We start from the raw sequence: 19004 nt of genomic DNA, 5'->3' as shown, positions 1-19004 counted from the left end.
TACTCTTTTTTTTTTGGAGAAAGTTCTATAAGATCTGGGAAAACAAACCTTAAAGAGCATGGTAACAGGCAAAAAGAAGATATAACCACTGGAATAACTCACATCTCTCATCTGGTATTTGGAAATGTTAATTTGTTTGTAATTTCTTCTTTTGCTTTCCTTTATTTCCTCTGCCATTGTAGATTAAATGATGAGCTTAATTTCACTAACATTATTGAAGCATCTGCATCACATGTAACATATCCCCATTTCCAAGTCTTGAAAGCTCAATAGTGGCTTATGAAGAAACACTCTAACTCTAGTCATTTGAATATGAAGAATTCAATTATGTTTCTAGAAATGAAAACTCAGTTATTCAAATGTCTTTGTAAAGGCGTTCAATGGTTATTTCCTTTTGATTCCAAAACTTGGTCTTCACTTATAGAGAGAATTTTGACTTGTTTATTGACCACTCTTGTTGATAGTCTCCTAATATGTTCTTAATTTATGTGTTAGCATAGATGTTCACTCATATCTTAATCATGAAATTGAGTTCTGCCCATAAATTCAATATACATTATCATAATTTGATAGAAGTGAGTTTCCCTATTAGCTTGTTATAGATAGTAATCTTAAAATCTTTTGATGGTATGACTTGGCAAGAGTGCAACACCAATGTGTTTTGCTCCAATTTCATTTGCAAACGATCCCCATATTCAATATAATGACCAAAATTGTAAGTAGGCAATCAATCCTCTAGATTTCTTCAACAATAAAGTGCCCCAGACAACCCAAAATCCCAGTCTTTGTAGAAACGCAATTCTAAAACGATGCAGAAGATAATAGAAAACAAAAAACAAACAATGCACACAGATTTTACAAGGTTCGGCAAGGTTGCCTACGTCCCTGGTGAGATGAGATCCTGCTTCACTATCAATGGAGAATAGGGTTACAACGCTCGTCTTCACACCTCTCAGTATTGCTTGCATTACAGGGAAAGAAACTCTCGCTACAAATATATAGCGAAAAAACCCTAATCCGGATTAAATTACAATTGCCATCCTAATCCGGATTAAACTATAATTGCCACCTTAATTCGGATTAAACTACAATTGCCCTCAAATAAAAAATTCGAGCGGGGGGTTGCGCCCCCTTACACCCCCTGCTATGCAGGGGGGCCTCCTACCCCCCTTGCAACCCCCACGGCCCGCTAATCGGCTAGCGGGACCGCCGTCCTGGCTGTCTAGGTGCTGCACTAGTATTCTCTAGATTAAACTACGACGGAATACAAGACATCATACACCAACAGTCTTGTTATCTCATCTGAAAACTTTCCCACCAGCCTTGTTATCTCATCTGAAATTTTCCTGTTAGATGATTGCTTGAAAAATCAATTAATGCTCTTTATGATGTCAAGAGTCATGTTGTATTCAAGCTCTCGTCTTTTGTAACTATCATCATATGCTCACTGTAATCTAATCCCTCGTTTCCTGTATCCATTTGGTTTTAGAGCACTCAAATTGCAAAAACATTGCAGGATGGACCTTGATAGAACATTGCAGGATGAACCTAAGCATTGTAAGTTACATAATTGTGAAGGAATTTTTCCAGTTAAAACATTAGAATGGAGGTGGATAATATGCAAATGTGATAGACTTCCTCCTATCCATGGTGGTATATTGCTAGAGAATCCATTTCTACCAATGTCAAGACTCACTCAATATGTGCATTTTTGCAATGAAGGAAGCTTGCCATAGAAGTTGTTACTAAATAATAGATAACCCAGGCCAGACAAAGAACCTATTGATTGAGAAATCTTGCCTGCCAGATTGTTGTTTGCCAAATCCAAAACATACAAATCTTTTATGTCCTTCCAACAATTAGAGAGTTCTCCTCGTAAACTATTGTTTGAAATAGTGAGAATCCTCAAATTTGTTAGCTCATGTACTAATGAAGGAATGTTCCCATTTAAAAAATTCCTAGAAAAATCTACTACATTTGCTTCAGAGTTCAGACCCTCTAACTTCAATATTCCGAGGAATTTGTCCCAAGATATAGATTAGAGACATTAGACCAAAGGGGAATAGAACCCTCTATAATAAGTCATTGTAACTCAGATCTACGTAACCTGCACCAAAAATTTCTAAAGAATTTGGTACCTGCCCTCTAAATCTCTAATATGATTTCGAGACATATCTAAAGTATCTATTCTCTGTCGAGCACATAAATTCTAAAAGCTTTCATGGTTTGGTGTTTGAAATTCCTACATTTGTAGAGTTAAACCGTAGAGGTCCTTTTGAGTTGCAAGCCATGAAAAAAAATTTGGGTTCATTTGGAGGTTAGACAGTGATTTGCTTCAGCTAAAAGTTGGAATCCAGTCTCTGCTCACTTGAAAAATCAAGGGCTTATTTGAATCTTCTAATTCGATAACTAACACTTGTAAACTATTGAGATTCTTAAAGTGACATTCTGAAATAAGCCTCTCAAAGAACTCATAGATATTCACAATTCAACCAACCCTGAAAGTTCTCCAACAGATTAAGAAATAGTAGCATCCATTTGATTGTAGGAAAGGTCCAAAACTCTTAAAGTTGACAATCCTCCAATGTATTCAGGAATGGGACCTGTGATTTGAGTTTTAGAGAGGTTTAATGTTCTCAAGGATGACAAGCTACCGATATAGATGATGGAATTGAACTTGAAATCATAGAATTTCTTAGGATCGGGGCTTTCAAAGACAACAAGCTTCCAAGAGATGTAGGAATTGGACACGAAATAGGAATTTCAATTAAGAGAGTTCCTAGCACCCACTAAAACGAAAGGGGGGGGGGGGGAAAGTAGAGATCCAACTAGGTTCCAAGAGGAGGTGAAAGTTGATTTGATGAGAGGCTCAATTTTATCAACCATGACAACTTTCCCATAGATGATGGGAATTGAGGAGTTAAAAGTTTCCCGGAAAGTTCAAAGGATGAGAAAGCTATTGGTTGGAGACTATTTTGGAGTCTTTAAACCTCCAATTTATTGTTTTAAATCACTTTTTTTTTTTTTTTTTTTTTTTTTTTTTTTAATTGTTCAAATCACATGTTTTGCTGCAACATGAAATTATTTTTAGGGCGAGAAACGCTACCTGATAATGTGTGTACAAACAAACTTATGTGGTCAATGGGAGGACACGTGCGAGTATGATCTTCAACATGGGGTAGCATGATTTTTTTGGCATAGGTTCATGTCATCGGGTAGTGTTCTTTCTTCCGTGTTTTATTAGTGAAGTGTTTCCTATGGGGGAGACAGTTCCTACATATGTGTGAGGGCCAATGGGAGCGTATGAGATTACATTCATAGAAGAATTATTTTTTTATTTCATGGGAGGTGAATTGGTCATTTTGCCCCATATTTATGGTACAAAAACCATGTTGTCATTCAGGCTTCTTTTTATCTTTTAGGGTTGCAGATTACTACTTGGTTGCTTCCCACTACGCCAATATAGGGATCAACCAGGGGGTAGGGTAATCTTTTTGCCACCCCTATTGTCTAGGTGTAAGGGTGCACAATCAGGTAATGATCTCTTCCTCATTATTTTATTGGGGAGTGTTCTATATGGGTGTGTGATCCTCATACCTAGACACAAGGGGTGTGAAATGACCACTACAATCTTCGTTGTCAATGCAGGTAGGCATACTCTCATTAACCGACCCACTCTCACAGTCTTTCTTCCTTAATTTACCCACAGCTTCCCTTGTCACTCCTTGTCTAAGTGCCAGCGTGCCATTACCATTGGTTGTGCATATAATCTCTTCTCCTTAAAATGTGGCCATCCCTTATATGAACCATGTTTTATTTTAGCCTTCCATACTCTGAATCATTGGGCATGGAAGATTCCTTATATAAACTCTGTGACACCACCCTCCATGCGTCACTCACTTGGCATGGGAGATTCCATTACAAGTAAGCAACGTAGCTATCTCTAAACCCTATAAAATTGGATCCAGATCCTTTCCAATGTCGGAGGGTGCTCACTGCTCAACTCGCACTTAGTGGTTGGGAATATTTGAGTACTTACTAAAACACATGGGTACAAAGCCCAAGGAACTCCCAACCATTGGATGTACATGAGACATTCTTTGAAGATGGAGAAGATGTTTCCTATAAAATTGGCATAGTATCTACCTGAAGCGGTCCTTGTGCCACAGATATAAGGAGTGTATAATAACCATCATGTCCTTCCAAAGATGCATGCTCTTATGTTTGGGCGTTGGTACTCCTCTCGAACAAATAGCCCTATCAAATTTTACATTGTAATTAAAATTTTTTTTTTTTTGGGGATAAAAGTGTAATTGCAGTTACTTCCCATCGAAGGAACACCGTAAAGGCAATAGATAGCCCATACCGGTAGGCGACAAAGGAAAACGCCACGACCTAGGTGTACAAATTGTGAAACTGGAAAGTGGAAAGTGGGGGACCCTCCTCTAGTCCTCTTTCTACAGGTGCTCACGTGAAAAGAGATTAATTATCCCCATTGAGAGGCTTGGACTCTTTCGTGTAGGATTCTTGGTACCGGAACTGGACGGACCTCTGTGAAACAAGGCAGCCTTCTTTCTTCTTCTGTTTTTATTTAGAAGCCACCAGGCAGCTTTCTTAAAGTTGAGAAAGTTTGTGCACAATATAAACTAAACTATAGTGTGAAGATTAACACCTAATTAATCAATCTAGACTTCAAAGTTAGAACGGCTTTTAAAGGTGGAGATTAGGATTATTTGTCCGCGTGCGGCAGTGAGTGCTGGTCAGCACTGAATCTTTGACTGAAAAGCTATGATTATTAATTTTCAAAGTTTAGGCTATTTTTGTATCCTCATTCCACTTTTGAAGAGAGAAGTGTCTGCTACATATGTAGGAATGGAATATATGATGGGGAAAAAAGGATGGCTATGCTTTATGGGTTCAATTTCCCATTCTTATGGATTTTTGGAATATTTTACTTCTGAATTTGTGGTCACATATGAATGCTAACATTTTAGGAGGGGGAGTGTTTTTAGAAGGAAGTGTTTTTTGTCGGGGAGCACAGCCTCCATCAAAGCTTTTCGTGTTTCGTCTTTTTTTTTTTTTTTATAAATTATTTCATATGGGGAAAGAGAAACAGAATGTGATAGATGCGGTATTTTCCTACAAAGAACATTAACTCTTTTTTAAGACAACTATTGGTATGACGTGCATATTTTTTCTCACATTGCCAATGTGGAAATCCTCTCATATATTTTAACAAAAATTTTCTTATAAACAAACATCTTTTGCGATATTAAAAATTGTAATCTTGCTTTTTGCTCATGTAGTAGTATAAGTCAATATATTTTTTCAATGAGATTAAAAATTTGTTATTGCTTCCCATACAGAGTGCATTGAAATGGCCTTCAATTTTTGAAAGCTCTTTTTACCCTTCCATTAACTATTGCAATTAGGAGGTGTTAAGTTCCAAACATACCTATAGAGGTGTCATTAGACGCTCCCTATTAGGAAATTACCATCACTCCCCTACAAGGATTTAGTTATCAGTCTCGGTATCGATAAGGTTTACCCTTGCTTTTAAAAGAAGTACTTTTTTTTTTTTTTTTTTACTGTTTACCCCTGAAACAGGGTAATTGATTCTGATTGATCAGGTATCAATGTCGGCCTTAGTCAATACTGATATTGATACAATATCGATACTTAAAACCATGCTCCCCTACACTTAAGCCTATACTTATATATACCACCCTACCTTGAACTTTTTTTTTGATACTCATCATATGTTTTTAAATGGCCAAATTACCCCTCTTTTTAACATGTTAACTGATCCTCAATAGGGGTGCAATAGGGTCGGGTTGGGCTGGGTTTCTTAAAACCCTAATCCAACCTTTAGTCCCCTTAATTGGGCCCAAACCCGCCCTGACCCTGACCCAGAGTCGCAAAACTTCAACCTAGGCCCTACCCTTCAGGGTTCAGCCTAACCCTTACCAACCCTGATTGGCCCTAATTTTTTAGGGTCGGGCTGGAATGACCCTGACCCTGACCCTGACCCTGATTGACCCTAACCCTAGTTTGCCATCAAGGGCCGAGTATACCCTAACCTTAACCCTAACCCTACAAAATATTAAATAACTTAAAAATAAAAAGTATTCATAATAAAGAGGAGATAAAAAACGTAAAGCTACAAATTACTTGTTATGAAGAGAACATCCTAAAACAAACATTCAAATAATACAAATAACTCTATCTATTATAATAAACAAAGAGGAGATCATCCTAAGAAAGTAAATAGTCCAAAAGATTTCAATTATTTGTCATGATAAACAAAGAGATCATCCTAATAAGGCAAATTGCAAAAAAACTATATCATATATATATATATATAAGTCGATAATAAATATTCATGTCAACAATTACATATTGATTTAAGATGGTAATTTTAAAAAAATATATTAATTATTTTTCATTTTATTAATAGTAATTACTATAATAGATTTTTTTTTGGGTAGAAAAAGGAAAAGAGATCTTTTTTATTGGTAAAAAGGGTAAGAGAGATTGGTGAGATTTATGTATTAAGAGTTTTGAGGTGTCAATGACTCAATGTGAAATAATATATAAAATTAGGTTAAAATCAAGGTCACAACTAGGGTCATAACCAGGGTCAATATCAGGGGCAAAAATCAGGGCTGAGTAGGGCCAAAACCAGGGCCAAAAGTTAGGGCAAAAAAATCAGGACCAGGTTTAGGGCGGGCTGGGCGGGCCAAAGACATCAACCCTTACCCGCTATGACTCTCACTCAAGGTCAGAAATTTTAGGGCCGGCCGGCCCTCAAGGTCAAAATTTTTGGGTCGGTACTTGTTCTGGATAAGGGCGGGCCAAGGGCGGGTCTGGGCAGTCAGGGACGAACTTGCACACCTAATCCTTAGTATCTCGTTTGTCATTCTTCATATATTTTTATTATTTTTCTTTTGCATTTTTATTACGAAATCTATAATAAAAAATGGGAGAGGGATAGGTATGCTAGCGTAGTACCTAGGAATTAGGAATGCTAGCAGGATATTAGCCGTAGGATTTGATCAATTTAATTTCAATACTTAGATTTGCATCTTACTTTATAGGAGAAAGGTAACTCAATAAAGTTAAAATACACTGGCAATACTGTACTATTTGTCTTGGTAAATTCAAATATATTACTCTGAAAAAGGTATACTCTCTGCAACGTCCCTTTCAACTTCAGTCGAAGATTTAATTTGGAAGTGGTCTGAACGAGTTAGGGCTTGTTCTCTCGACCTATTCAGATTATTCAAAATCCATGGTAGCCACTAGGAGAGCTGTGAGAGAGGAAGAGGGGAAGAGAGGAAGAGAAGAGTGAAGAAAAATCTTCTCTCGACCTCTGCAGGGATCATCTATGGTCGCCGTAGGGAAACCTGGGAGAGAGGAAGAGAAGAGTGAAGGTTTCATTTGATAGAAGTCTGAAGAAAAATCTTCTCCCGACTTCTGTAGGGATCATCTCTGATCACCACTAGTCAGATGGAAGAGGGGAAGAGGGGAAGAGAGGAAGAGAAGAGTGAAGGTTTCATTCGATAGAAGTCTACAGGGATCATCTATGGTCGCCGCTGGTCAGCTTTTGCTTCCTGGCCCTCTTTTTTTTTCTGAAATTTTTATATGGCTGCACTTCCTTCCTTTTTTGTTTAATGAATTTAATTTACTATTCTGGGTGTCAACATATTGATATAATGTCGTAGCACTTTCGAATAGTCGGTGGTTCTTATCATATACATGAAGTTGTCCCCTCTAATATATGTTACTGATTTTGTAATAGTTTTTTAGTGAATGCCTTGATAATGTTTAGGCCATCTTTGTACTCTGATATCACCAATTTTGAACAGTATGATCCATTCAGAAACAGGGATAATGCAGTTGTGTAGTAATTATATTACTCATGCCTTTCAAAATTATAATAACTTGGTATTCTTCTCTGGGGGGATTCATCTGTGAAATGTCCAAGGAGCTAGATGAAAAGCTCCTACAAATTGAAATTCTTGTTGGTTGATGTTCATGATCTTATAGGATGATGGCACCTAACTGATACTCTGATACTGAGCTCATTTTATGTACTGTAAAAACTATAGCTGGTTACTTTTTGGAAGAGGGAGTGCATCGTCTCTTTCTACCTTTTATTTTTATTTATTTACTTCTCAACTTGCACTAGTTTGAAGGAAACTCATTTTTTTCTTTTTTTTTCTGAGGCCAAAAGAAGTGAAGGCAAAACATCCAAAGATTACATATGCAGACCTTTATTAGGTATCTGTTGTAATTAGTGCTCTTTCTATCTCTTATCTGTAGATTATGCAGTTTCATTTCGAAATTATGAGATCTATTGACATTTAGACTTCCATTTTATTATTATATTTCTTCTTTTGGGTGGGATAGGCATCTGTTATTGTTAAAATGCAAATCACTACTCTCTACATTTTGCTCTTTGTTCGGGATCATACTCAGACCCTGCTGTATGATTCTCTCTCTCTCTCTCTCTCTCTCTCTCTCTCTCTCTCTCTCTCTCATTTTAATTCATGAAGGATATAATCTCACTTGTAGGTTCGAGTCTACAAAGCAACAGAAAGCTATCCAGGAATTCATTAAGGGGGCAGAAGGCTAGACAAGCACATTCAGTGGTCTTTTTCTGTATTATGACCTGTACTGTAGTAACGACTTCAGCTTTATGAGATCCTGTAGAGCATTCTTTTCATTTGCCACTTTGTTAACAAAAAATTTCAAAAATGATCTGGCCTCCTTGAAAAGGTTTCGACAATATATTGGAAGCTAGGTACTTACAAGGCAATTAATAGAACACTATTTGCAGGTCTGCTTATTTAGTAGATGTATGCTAGTTGAATGAGTTGGTGCAGCAATGGCAATGGTAAACAGTATTGTCTAGTTGATTATCTGAACCTAAGAAATTTCTAAGTGCAAAGATTAACTCAATGGCATTCAGGTGTGCCCGTTGCAAGTCTTTTGAAGCACAAGATGTGAGAGATGTCCTGATTCATTGTCCAAGTATCCAGAAACTATGTGATTGACCGATGGTTCGGAACAAACTGTCTCCAATTACATACATATTTTTTTCATTGCTATGAGATGAAGTAGATTCTCTACATTTTAATGTGAAAATACTCTTTGAACTTAAAAGAACAATTTCAAAAGTTTCCGTTGAGAGGAGGAGCTTCCTATAATCTAGAAAGATGACTGGGGAACAGAGGTGAGAATGTTCTCATTGTAGAGAACCTGTCCATATCCATATACCAAGACTGGGTATCAAAAGAGTATGTCATTATTAATCATATTTTGAATGAATTGGTGAATATTGGAGGATGACAAGAAAGTTTAGCTAAATTAGTCTACAAGACTAACCCCAGCAAACCAGCTCATATCCATATACCAAGACTGGGTATCAGTTGCACTAGTATCATTCCTATGCAGTCTTGTATCCACTTCCACCAATAACACCTTCATGGGCTACCCCAACCCCCCCTCCCCCAAAAAAAAAAAGCTGGGGTGGGGGTGTAGTCAAAAAGTATATGCAAAACATAATATGCTTATATGAAATCCAAACTCTTTCTGACTTAAAATGGAACTTCTTTTCCATGGGATAAGAGAAGAACCTGGTTTCAAAAAATGACTCAATTTATTGAGGTGATGAAGGAAACCCAAGGCTCTAATTCATAAAGGATGTAGTAACTATCAAGACAATAGTTAATTCTAAGACTAGGTATGATGTTGCCTCAACGGTGATAGATTTCATACTACACTTAATGGTGGACACCTTGGTCACAACAAGACTCACAACTGGACATATTCTGGTGTGATTTCTAGAGATGAGTATAATGATCCAGTTCTTTTGTTCAGAAGCTCCAAACTTGATTTCTTCCAACCCTTATTTCATTCAAGTAATCTTACCCTTTTTTATTTACAGGTTCAATCACATGACTTGAATCTGTTCTTCATTTGTTCTAATTTATTCTGTGGGTATGGGGGTTCTTAACAAAACATGGCCAATTTTGTATGATTGATCTTGGATTTATCATAGGACTTTCCTACGAAAACATACTAATTTATTGTTCCTTTTACAAAATTCCTCAGACCATGATTGATCTTGGCTTTACAATTTTGTACTCTGATCAAAATCCTTTTTAAGTTTCCTAAGAAGTATGCAGTACTGGTATGGGGCATATACACTTCATCACAGACAAGGAAAAACAAAAGCACAAAAGCACAAACCAGGGGGGTCTTCAAGTTAATTTCAACAATGGAACAAGATTTGTTGCAGCAGTTTAATTGAATTGAACACTTATAGATCTCATCACAAGAATCTAAAACTCATTGTTTTCTAGATAAAGATAACTGCTCCAATAATTACTTCAACAGCCTCATGTATCCTGGCTTCAAAAATTTTCCATATTGAATGAGTAGTACAGGAGGGCGATCTCTAACCACATGTTAGTTGGAGATGGAGTTAAGATTACATTCTAAATGATTTTGTTGGGGTGGTTATGAGTAAAATTATCAGATTTAATCAGAAAAACAGTAATTACGTTTCAATTTAGATGGATCACAAAACCTAAATACCGGAAATCAAAATATCCTACTCCTTAAAAAATTTAATAAACGTAGAACAATTGAACACAAATTTCATACAGCAGACTTAAAAAATTTAGAATAACAAACCCTACAGGTACTATATTTTGGAATCATAAGAACCAGCAGATCAAACCTTCCACACATTCAAATAACTCAAATGTGCAAACAGGGGAGCTCTTCAAGGGAAAAATGAGTGACCTCAGATTCCTACCAACGTTTAACTTTAGAAGTGATCCCGGCAAATTTTCTTCCCACCTTCAATAAAGAGATACACAGGCGCTAACAGGAAACCTCTTCTTCGCGTCACAATTAAGACAGAGAAACAGGTGGAAGACAGCCGATTTATTCTTCGATTTGCAGTGAAGAGATGAAAGACAAGTTGCACACAACCTATGTCTTCTTCGTGTAGCAATGCACAGAACCAGAATCTCCGCTTCTTCGAGCAGCAGTTAAAAGAGAGAATCTCCGGTGAGCTTTTTCTGTCAGTAGTAGCTACAGGCTTTTTTTTTTCCCCCCTTTTTTGGTACCAATAGCAGCTACAGGCGCTTGCTGGTTTTTCACTATTGCTGTAAGGTTTGTCTTTCTTCACCGACTACCAGCGAAAGAGAGACGCTACAGTAATAGGTTAGAACAGGAGAAATAGTTAAGTTTCCAAGACAATTGTCAGATAAGATTGCTTTACATCTGACACCCACTAGTATATACCCAATTTTTTAAAGTTCTGTATCTTACTTTATACACGTATAGCGGTGTGCATACTTATACATCTTCAACGGTATGGATTTAATCTGCCAAATCCAACGGATAATATAGGCTAGCATACCTAATTCCTAGGTAATGTGCTAGCATTCTCAGCATTTTCCCAAATTATTTTGGGAACTTTTTTTATCCTTACATTATAACTTTTAAAAGGAAAAATGTTGGGTATGCCGCCGATATCAAGTATGCTAGCACCCATTGTGTCTATCTCTCTCTTCTCTTTTTCTGAAATGACCCCCATATCCTTCCTCAATGATACTCCATCATGTGTTCCTATTGGTGCTATCCGCTAGTATACTTAATATCGGCGGCATACCTATCCCTCTCCCCTTTCAAAAATTAAACAAGAGATAATCAAAAGAAGATTACAACTTCCCGCTTCATTATTTTAATGACAGTAAGTTGCATCCATATATGTATTATGGAAAAATGTTTTATGTGTAGTCAGGAAAGAATGGAATCTTCCATGCTTACCTCTTTCTCTTGCATGAAGGTTGAAAATGTTTTAAACTTATTTCTTTCCTATGTTGGTCCCTTTGGATGTCTAAGAGTGAATTCATTTTCAAAGAAGGTGGAAGCTTCCCCATTGAGCGGTTATTAGCAAGACTGAAAACTCTTTTCCAAAAAATTTCAATGGTATTAAGAAAGAAGGTGAATCAATCTTTGCTTTTGGCTGTGTCTAAACAAGCAATGTCTTCATGTCTTGTGGGTGAGGCGGAAGCTATTAGAGGTCACTACAACTTCCATGAGGAATCTGATTATCAAGAAGTTATTTGACATTTTGTTTGACTTGTCCCAAAGCATCCCCTCAACATTTCCTCTATCATTGAAGATACTAGGAAGATGCATAGTCCCCTATTATTTGCTCTTATGACTTATATTCCAAGTGTTGTTAATGGTTGTATCGATATCTTTGCAAGGAGAGGTTTGTCCATCCGATTTCCAACATCTTGGCCTCATTCTACTCCTTGACTGATCCAGTTCTGTGAAATAAATACCTTGGCTTGTAATCAATTTTCGTCTGAATAATTTGCTTTCGTATCATCTTCCTCTAGCATTGCGGCACTAATACATAGTGATATACCATACCATGTTCATACTAAGATTGTCAATTGGTCGGCTAATATTGAACTAAGCCCCATGATCAATGTAAATAGGTTCGACCATGGTGATCGATAGTATAAGGTTTGACTTCAACACAAGCTAATATTCGCTATGCTTGACACACTCATGTCTCGCCTTGTACGAAGAAGAGGTCCATGTTAGCATAAGTATGATGATGTCAACATAACTGCCTTTCAGTCCTAACCGTGCTCCTTAACCCAACTAGATGAGGGTTAGACGGTTATCTAACTAGGGTTTGTTTAAGTTGAACCATAGTCAAGTTAACTATTACGAAACTGGCCAACTCAACGACAAGTGGGAGAGGATCTACCAACGAGCGAAGAGTCCACGTCGACCATGGAAAAGACATCCTAACCATGATCCATAACAGGTCAAAAAGGTAAGACTCTAGTAAAATCAAGTACTTTCTTCAAGATTTCTATTATGAGTTAAGGTTTGATTTAGGCATTAGAGCCTCTATCCTAGAGCTCTCTCAGGCCAATTTTTAATATGTGTTGTACAGATTCAAGCAGAAGACTGAATCTTATACTAACACATAATTCGATTTTGATGGGGTCTAAAAAAATATCAAAAATAAATATCCATAAGGGGAGGGATGCGGGGTACATTACTATTCCTCATTACCTTGTCTAGTTGTCTTTTTTTTTTTTTTTAATAAAAGTCTAGTTGTCTATTTATCTTGTCTAAGTCTGTTCTTCTCATACAAAATGACTTATTGCCCATCAATATAGGATACAATTTTTTCTCTCCTAATTAGTGCGCACCCCAATACCTTTTGCTGAGACAACCTCTTCCATCAATTATTATGCCGTGGGAGAGTTCAAGATTTTTACCCTAATGCCCATTCCATCTATCCACCAACCCATCCATGATCCATGATCCATTTTCTTCATATCTCTCTCTTTCTCTCTTTCTCTTCATGTGCAGCCGTACGGATTTGGAATCTTCTGCTTCTGCGTCGGGACAGTTCACCCATGTGAATGTGATCCCACTCCCAACTTAGACCTCATTTTCACCTAAAAATTACGCAAACTGCCATTCCTTCTTCCGCCCGTAATGGCTCTACAAGACTAGAACGCCGGGCTAGGCACACGTGTATTGGCGTTCGGTATTCCCGATAGCACGACCTGCCTGCCTACCTTGAGTCTTTGAGTCCTTGACCTGCGGTGTAAGCCTTATCTTCGTCGCTTTCAAGTTTCACTGATCTAGCTGGCCACGTTCCGTTATGCTCCGTTATACCAAATGATCCCCTGCTTCGCTTTTCACCTCTTATACACCATAACTCCATATCCCCATTACCGTCTGATCTTCATACTTTTTAATATTTCACCTCACTCTGCCGTTCCACAATGGAACCTCTAGGTTAGGATAGATGATATTCCTCTCATTGAGACTGTCTTTGTGGTATTCATGATGTCGTCTTACACATGCAATCATTTTCTCTTTTTGAAATCCTAAATGCATGCCAAGGTGGATGCTCTCCCCCTCCCAAGAAGTGCTTTTTTAATTCCTAAATCTAAACACGACCAAGTGTCCTTGACTCCTACTAATTTGTACTAATGACCTAGACCATTTTGGTAATTAACCATTTCATAAGCTCCATCTCAACGGCTATAGACTTCTAGAATGCTCGTTACATTAGCCAAAAAAAAAACAAAGAAATGATTCCCCTCATCTCCCACTAAACAATTCCACCCTTCTCACTCTCTCTCTCTCTCTCTCTCTCTCGGCTTCATCTTCAAGTTTCAGAACCCTGTGAAGTGTAAACACAGAGCTCTTTTTCCCGATTTGCTGTTAATCTCCGACAATTTTATGATCTTTCGGGTGATGGGCGAAGAGGATGATGGAATCTCAAAGACCACATCGTAGTGGTAGTACAAGCAGTGAGCTTTTCATCTGTTTCACTTCAAGGCATTCTTCTTCCTCTGCTTCGTCCATGAAGATCTCCTCCAAATCCATTCTCAGCCCGGCTCGTACGGACAAGTTAAGAGAACCCACACTATCTCTCTCTTCGTCTCTGAGTCGGAGGCTTAGAAGTAATGGCAGCATGAAAGGTGGGCAGGCTTCGCCCATGTTTCCAACGGGAAATAAGAAGAGAGGTTCGACATTCGAGACCCCGGAGCCCTCCTCACCGAAAGTTACCTGCATTGGCCAGGTTCGTGTCAAGACGAAGAAGCAGGGTAAGAAGATGCGAACGAGATCGAAGCGAAGAGGGGAAATGAGTTTTAGGAAAACAGAACAGTCACAGGAGGGGATTCAGCAGCAGCAGCATCACCAGGAATGCCTGCCTCACAGGAATCAGAGATGGGTTCATATTCCCTTGACGATTTGCGAAGCTTTGAGGGCTTTCGGGTCTGATTTTAACTGCTTCCTACCTTGCCGGTCATCGTGTTTTTCGTCGAACGAGAGAGAGAAGGGTGAGAAGACGAAGACGAACACATCCTCTTCCAGTTCTTGCGGTGCCATTTTTGCAAGGTGGTTGATGGCAATACAAGAGGGCGAGGAGGAAAAGAGAACAGAAATAACGTTGGTCGTTGAACAAGAGAAGATGGCGGGAGAGAAAACAGAAGCAGTCAATGTGATGAAGACCAGTGAGAAAGGCGAAGTCGAGGAGGAAATTGAGGGGGAAGTAGACGAAAGGGTTAGCATATGCATTCCCCCCAAGAATGCTTTGTTGTTGATGAGGTGCAGATCTGAACCTTTCCGGATGTCTTCTTTCGCTAATACCTTCTGGGATTCTCCCGCTACGAAAGAAGACAACCATGTTAATGAAGATGACGACGAAGATAGCGAAGAAGAAGATGATGATGAGAGGCAGATCAGTGAATCAGAGGAGGAAAAAGATTATGACAATGCCATTGACGATGACGAAGAAGAAAATGTTGAGGAAGTGAAGGGTGAGCTATATGAAAAGCAAGGGGAGGAGGAAATGGCAGCTGAAGCTCTTGGTGAACCCCCTAATCTACAAGAAAATGAGGAAGATTCAGAATTGAGGGGAAACCCACCAGCGGCGACAGATGAAGTGGAAAAAGGTGAAGAAAATCTAGAGAGAGTAGTAGAAGGGGACTCGGAGGAGCAGGACCACCAACCTGAGGAACCGAGCGTGGAGGATGCGGAAGAACAGATATTGGAAATTGGATCTTCAGTTGAAGCTCTCGAAGAATTAGAAGAGGAGGCAAACTATGAAGGAAAAGAAACCAGCTTGCTAGAGAGCACAGAAGAAGCAGAGGTGGAAGGGGAAGAGGAGGCGAGAAGGACGAGCTCTTCTTCTTCTTCTTCATCGTCCTCCGTTGTAGTGTCCATACAGCCAGCACTAGAAGAAGGGGGAGGAGAAGAAGCAGAAGAACAACAGGAAGTAGTAGTAGAACTAGTATTAGAAAGAGAGTCGGTGGGATTAACAGAAACAGCAGACGCAGTAGCTTCCAAAGAGACAGTGGAAGAGTCAAAGAAGGAAGAGACGGCAGACAGAGCTCCAGAGGTGGAGATAGAAACCGAGGAAGAGATCCAGAAGATTTGTGTGCAGGCGCCGCAAGAACAGCAGCAAAATCAAACCAACGAAGAAGACCAAAACGTAGATGGTCCAGGGGAAGGAGAAGCGACCCAGGAGGCGGTGGGTGCGCCGCCCCCGCCGCCGCCGCCGCTAAACCAAATCCACGAAAAAGACCAAAACGAAGCAGAAGACAAGTTAGAAGAGAGAGAAAAGAAGTCAAAGTTGCCGGACTGCCTGCTGATGATGATGTGCGAACCGAAGTTGTCAATGGAGGTATCGAAGGAGACCTGGGTCTGTAGCACTGACTTCATCAGGTCCCGCCCCGGTAAACAACCGGTCATCCCAAAGGACGGCGGAGAGGAGTCCAAGAAGAGAGTGAGTACCGACTCCAATGCTGCTCAGCAACAACAGAATCCACAACAACAGAGTCATCAGAAGCAACAGCATCAGCAACAGCAGGAGGCCCGGAAGTCGTGTTCCAACTCAAATCACTCAAATCTACCGCCGGCGGTGGTGGCGCTGCCGTCGATGGCAAGCATGATAGAGCAGAAGCTTGTGAACGCCAAGGCCTACGAACCCTTCGTGCTCACGCGCTGCAAGTCGGAGCCGATGCGGTCATCGGCTAAGCTTGCGCCGGAGGCTTGCTTCTGGAAAAATCGGAGGCTTGAGCCTCATCCACCCACTACGCTTGGCGTCGGAGGAGGAGCTGGTGTCGGCTTCTGAGCCGACTAGATCCGCGCTAGCCAAGTCCTTAACATACCGTGCCCATGCTCTATTGCTATGTGCTCCCTCTCTACTGGTCTGTACATCCTTCTTTGGTGATTTTTATTGATCTCTTTTTATTATTATTTCTAATTTTTCTTGGTCTTTTTGTTGAAAAGTTGGGGGTCCACGTAAATTTGTCTTGTAGTAGTTTTTAGTAAAGTGCAGTACATGTTAAAGAAAGCGTATAATGCCCACCTGGCCACCTACTGATTTGCTTTTAATGTGTTTGGTTTGGCATGGTTTTGGTCCTCTACTCTACTGATCTCGTGGCGCATCTGGTAAGCAAAGTTGATGTGGACGGATCAAATTGATCCTTGTGAGTTTTCAGTAGCCATATGGGCCCATGATGGCCCACTTCTTTTATTTTCCTTGAACGAAGCGAAGGGTACCTGGATAAATTCACGTGATTGAAATATTGGCTAGATAAACCTAATAAAGGAAGAAATCTAAGAGGTGACCCATCTACGAAACCTTTTTCCCAGGTAGCCTTTTTCTTTCTAATTGGCTTCCTCTCATTTTTTATTATTTTATTTATTTTTATTTATTTTCTATTTTGTTCATCATCAAATTTTATAGGGCGGGGCTCCTCTGTGGCGCAAGAGTGGTCAGTCCACGAATATTAACTTAGTCTAGTGGTGGTAGCTTAGATTTGAAGGGTCGGTGTCCAGTAGAGGAGGTTGGGGGATCAAACCCTATCATAAACATGTATGAATAGGTGGGTATATGTAGGCATAGGTGGCCATTGGTCTTATAATTCCCAGTAGGATAGCAGATAAAGGAAAAAAACGGTGGCAGCGCTCATTTGACAATCTGGAGAACATTGAGATGTATGTTTATTAGATGTGCGTTGCCACCCTTGTTGCACAAGTGGGTAGTGTGTTCTTGCCCTTTAAATATTCAATAATCAGAATTAAGGAGGTAAACTTAGATCGGATTGGTTTGGTCGATAGTGGTTTTTTCAAATCTTGATCCTTGAGTGATCCGATCTTGGTCTTTACAGATCTTGATCCTAGGCAGATCCCCTAGTAAGACATAAGGGTAAAATGATAATAAAAGCTTATTTTTATTAACAAATAAATAAAACTATTTTTTTATTAAAATATAGGAATAAATCTGTTCGATATAATTCGATTCATAACAATTCGGATTGAAATTGGCCTAGATCAATCTCAGCGATCCCAAGTTTTAAAACCTTATCAGTTAAAGAAAAAAAGTTAGTATTAGAGAATTATTTTTAGGGGTAAGAAAGGTATTAGATTGTACCAAAAAGAAAAAAGAAAAAAAAGAAAGGTATTAAAGAAGCAACCTCTTAGAAAAGTTAAGAGAGACTATCTGGATTTTTTTTTGGTAGAACTTTGCTTTACGCAATTACGGGTTGTAGAAATAGTTATAAGGAAGGTTCCTCTTCATTTGTTTGGTAAGAATAAGGATCCCTTTACATGATTTATCCATGGATCTTTTGTTGTATCTTGGGAAAGAAATCAATAATTTCCATGGATGCTTTGGAGAATTTGGAAACTTTTTCTATTATTCTTGGCAACCTAATAATTTGGTGAGTGGTTTTTCATAAGTTGAAAAACAGGGCGTTTTTCCCTTCGACTCATGGTCAATGAAGGATCCTTGAGAAACTATTTAGTATACATTCACACCGGGATGTTTAGTGTTCTTTACTGTTTTCGATAAAAGTTGAATGGTTCTCATTCAATCTCGGAATGACCCAGTCCATATGATTGTGGGGTCAGTATGGACCTGCAGGACTAGTTGTTAGTAAAAAAATATTACAATGCGTTCTCTATCTCCATATTAATCTTTCTCACACACTCTATAGATATCCACTTCACAATTGAGATACTGTTTTCCGTGGATAATCTTCTCTCCATATATTGTCAAATAAAAAAATATTTTCAGTTGCTAACTATGTTTAATAATTATTTACAAATTATATTAGTAAGTATAGGTATATTATACGTACTCCATGTCATAGAGATGCCTATCACACAGTGAAACTTTAATGCTATACATCTTATCAGTCAATGTAGGCATGCATTATCAAAGACGGCACAAGAGTATAAGAGCATGATTAATTGCCTTCTTAGTGATAGAAGATTCTAGTTCCAACTGAGCATTTGCTTTATGATCAAATATTGAGTTACTGTTCTCATCTCTAGACTTTGAACTTCCCTAAAACGAAAATGAAAAACCCTAGGTGAGAGACATAAAAAGAAACACATTTGAGGAGAAAGTTGTT

At 38.8% G+C, this 19004-nt stretch overlaps 1 protein-coding gene and 1 long non-coding RNA gene across 2 annotated transcripts; both read left to right on the top strand.

Annotated features, from left to right (window-relative positions):
- Positions 1–7266: 7266 nt before the first annotated feature.
- On the top strand, positions 7267–9220 carry LOC122059546. The gene is made up of 2 exons (XR_006134077.1): positions 7267–7598; positions 8578–9220. It is a non-coding gene; the product is annotated as an uncharacterized LOC122059546 (long non-coding RNA).
- A 4927-nt stretch (positions 9221–14147) lies between these two features.
- LOC122059545 (probable serine/threonine-protein kinase kinX) lies at positions 14148–16977 on the top strand. The gene has a single exon (XM_042622386.1). The coding sequence runs from the start codon at positions 14342–14344 to the stop codon at positions 16712–16714; it is 2373 nt and encodes a 790-aa protein (XP_042478320.1). The 5' UTR covers positions 14148–14341; the 3' UTR covers positions 16715–16977.
- The last annotated feature ends 2027 nt before the right edge of the window (positions 16978–19004 follow it).

Source organism: Macadamia integrifolia, chromosome 13 (assembly GCF_013358625.1).
Source record: "Macadamia integrifolia cultivar HAES 741 chromosome 13, SCU_Mint_v3, whole genome shotgun sequence".
Classification (NCBI taxonomy): domain Eukaryota; kingdom Viridiplantae; phylum Streptophyta; class Magnoliopsida; order Proteales; family Proteaceae; genus Macadamia; species Macadamia integrifolia.
This window is presented reverse-complemented; position numbering and strand designations above follow the sequence as displayed.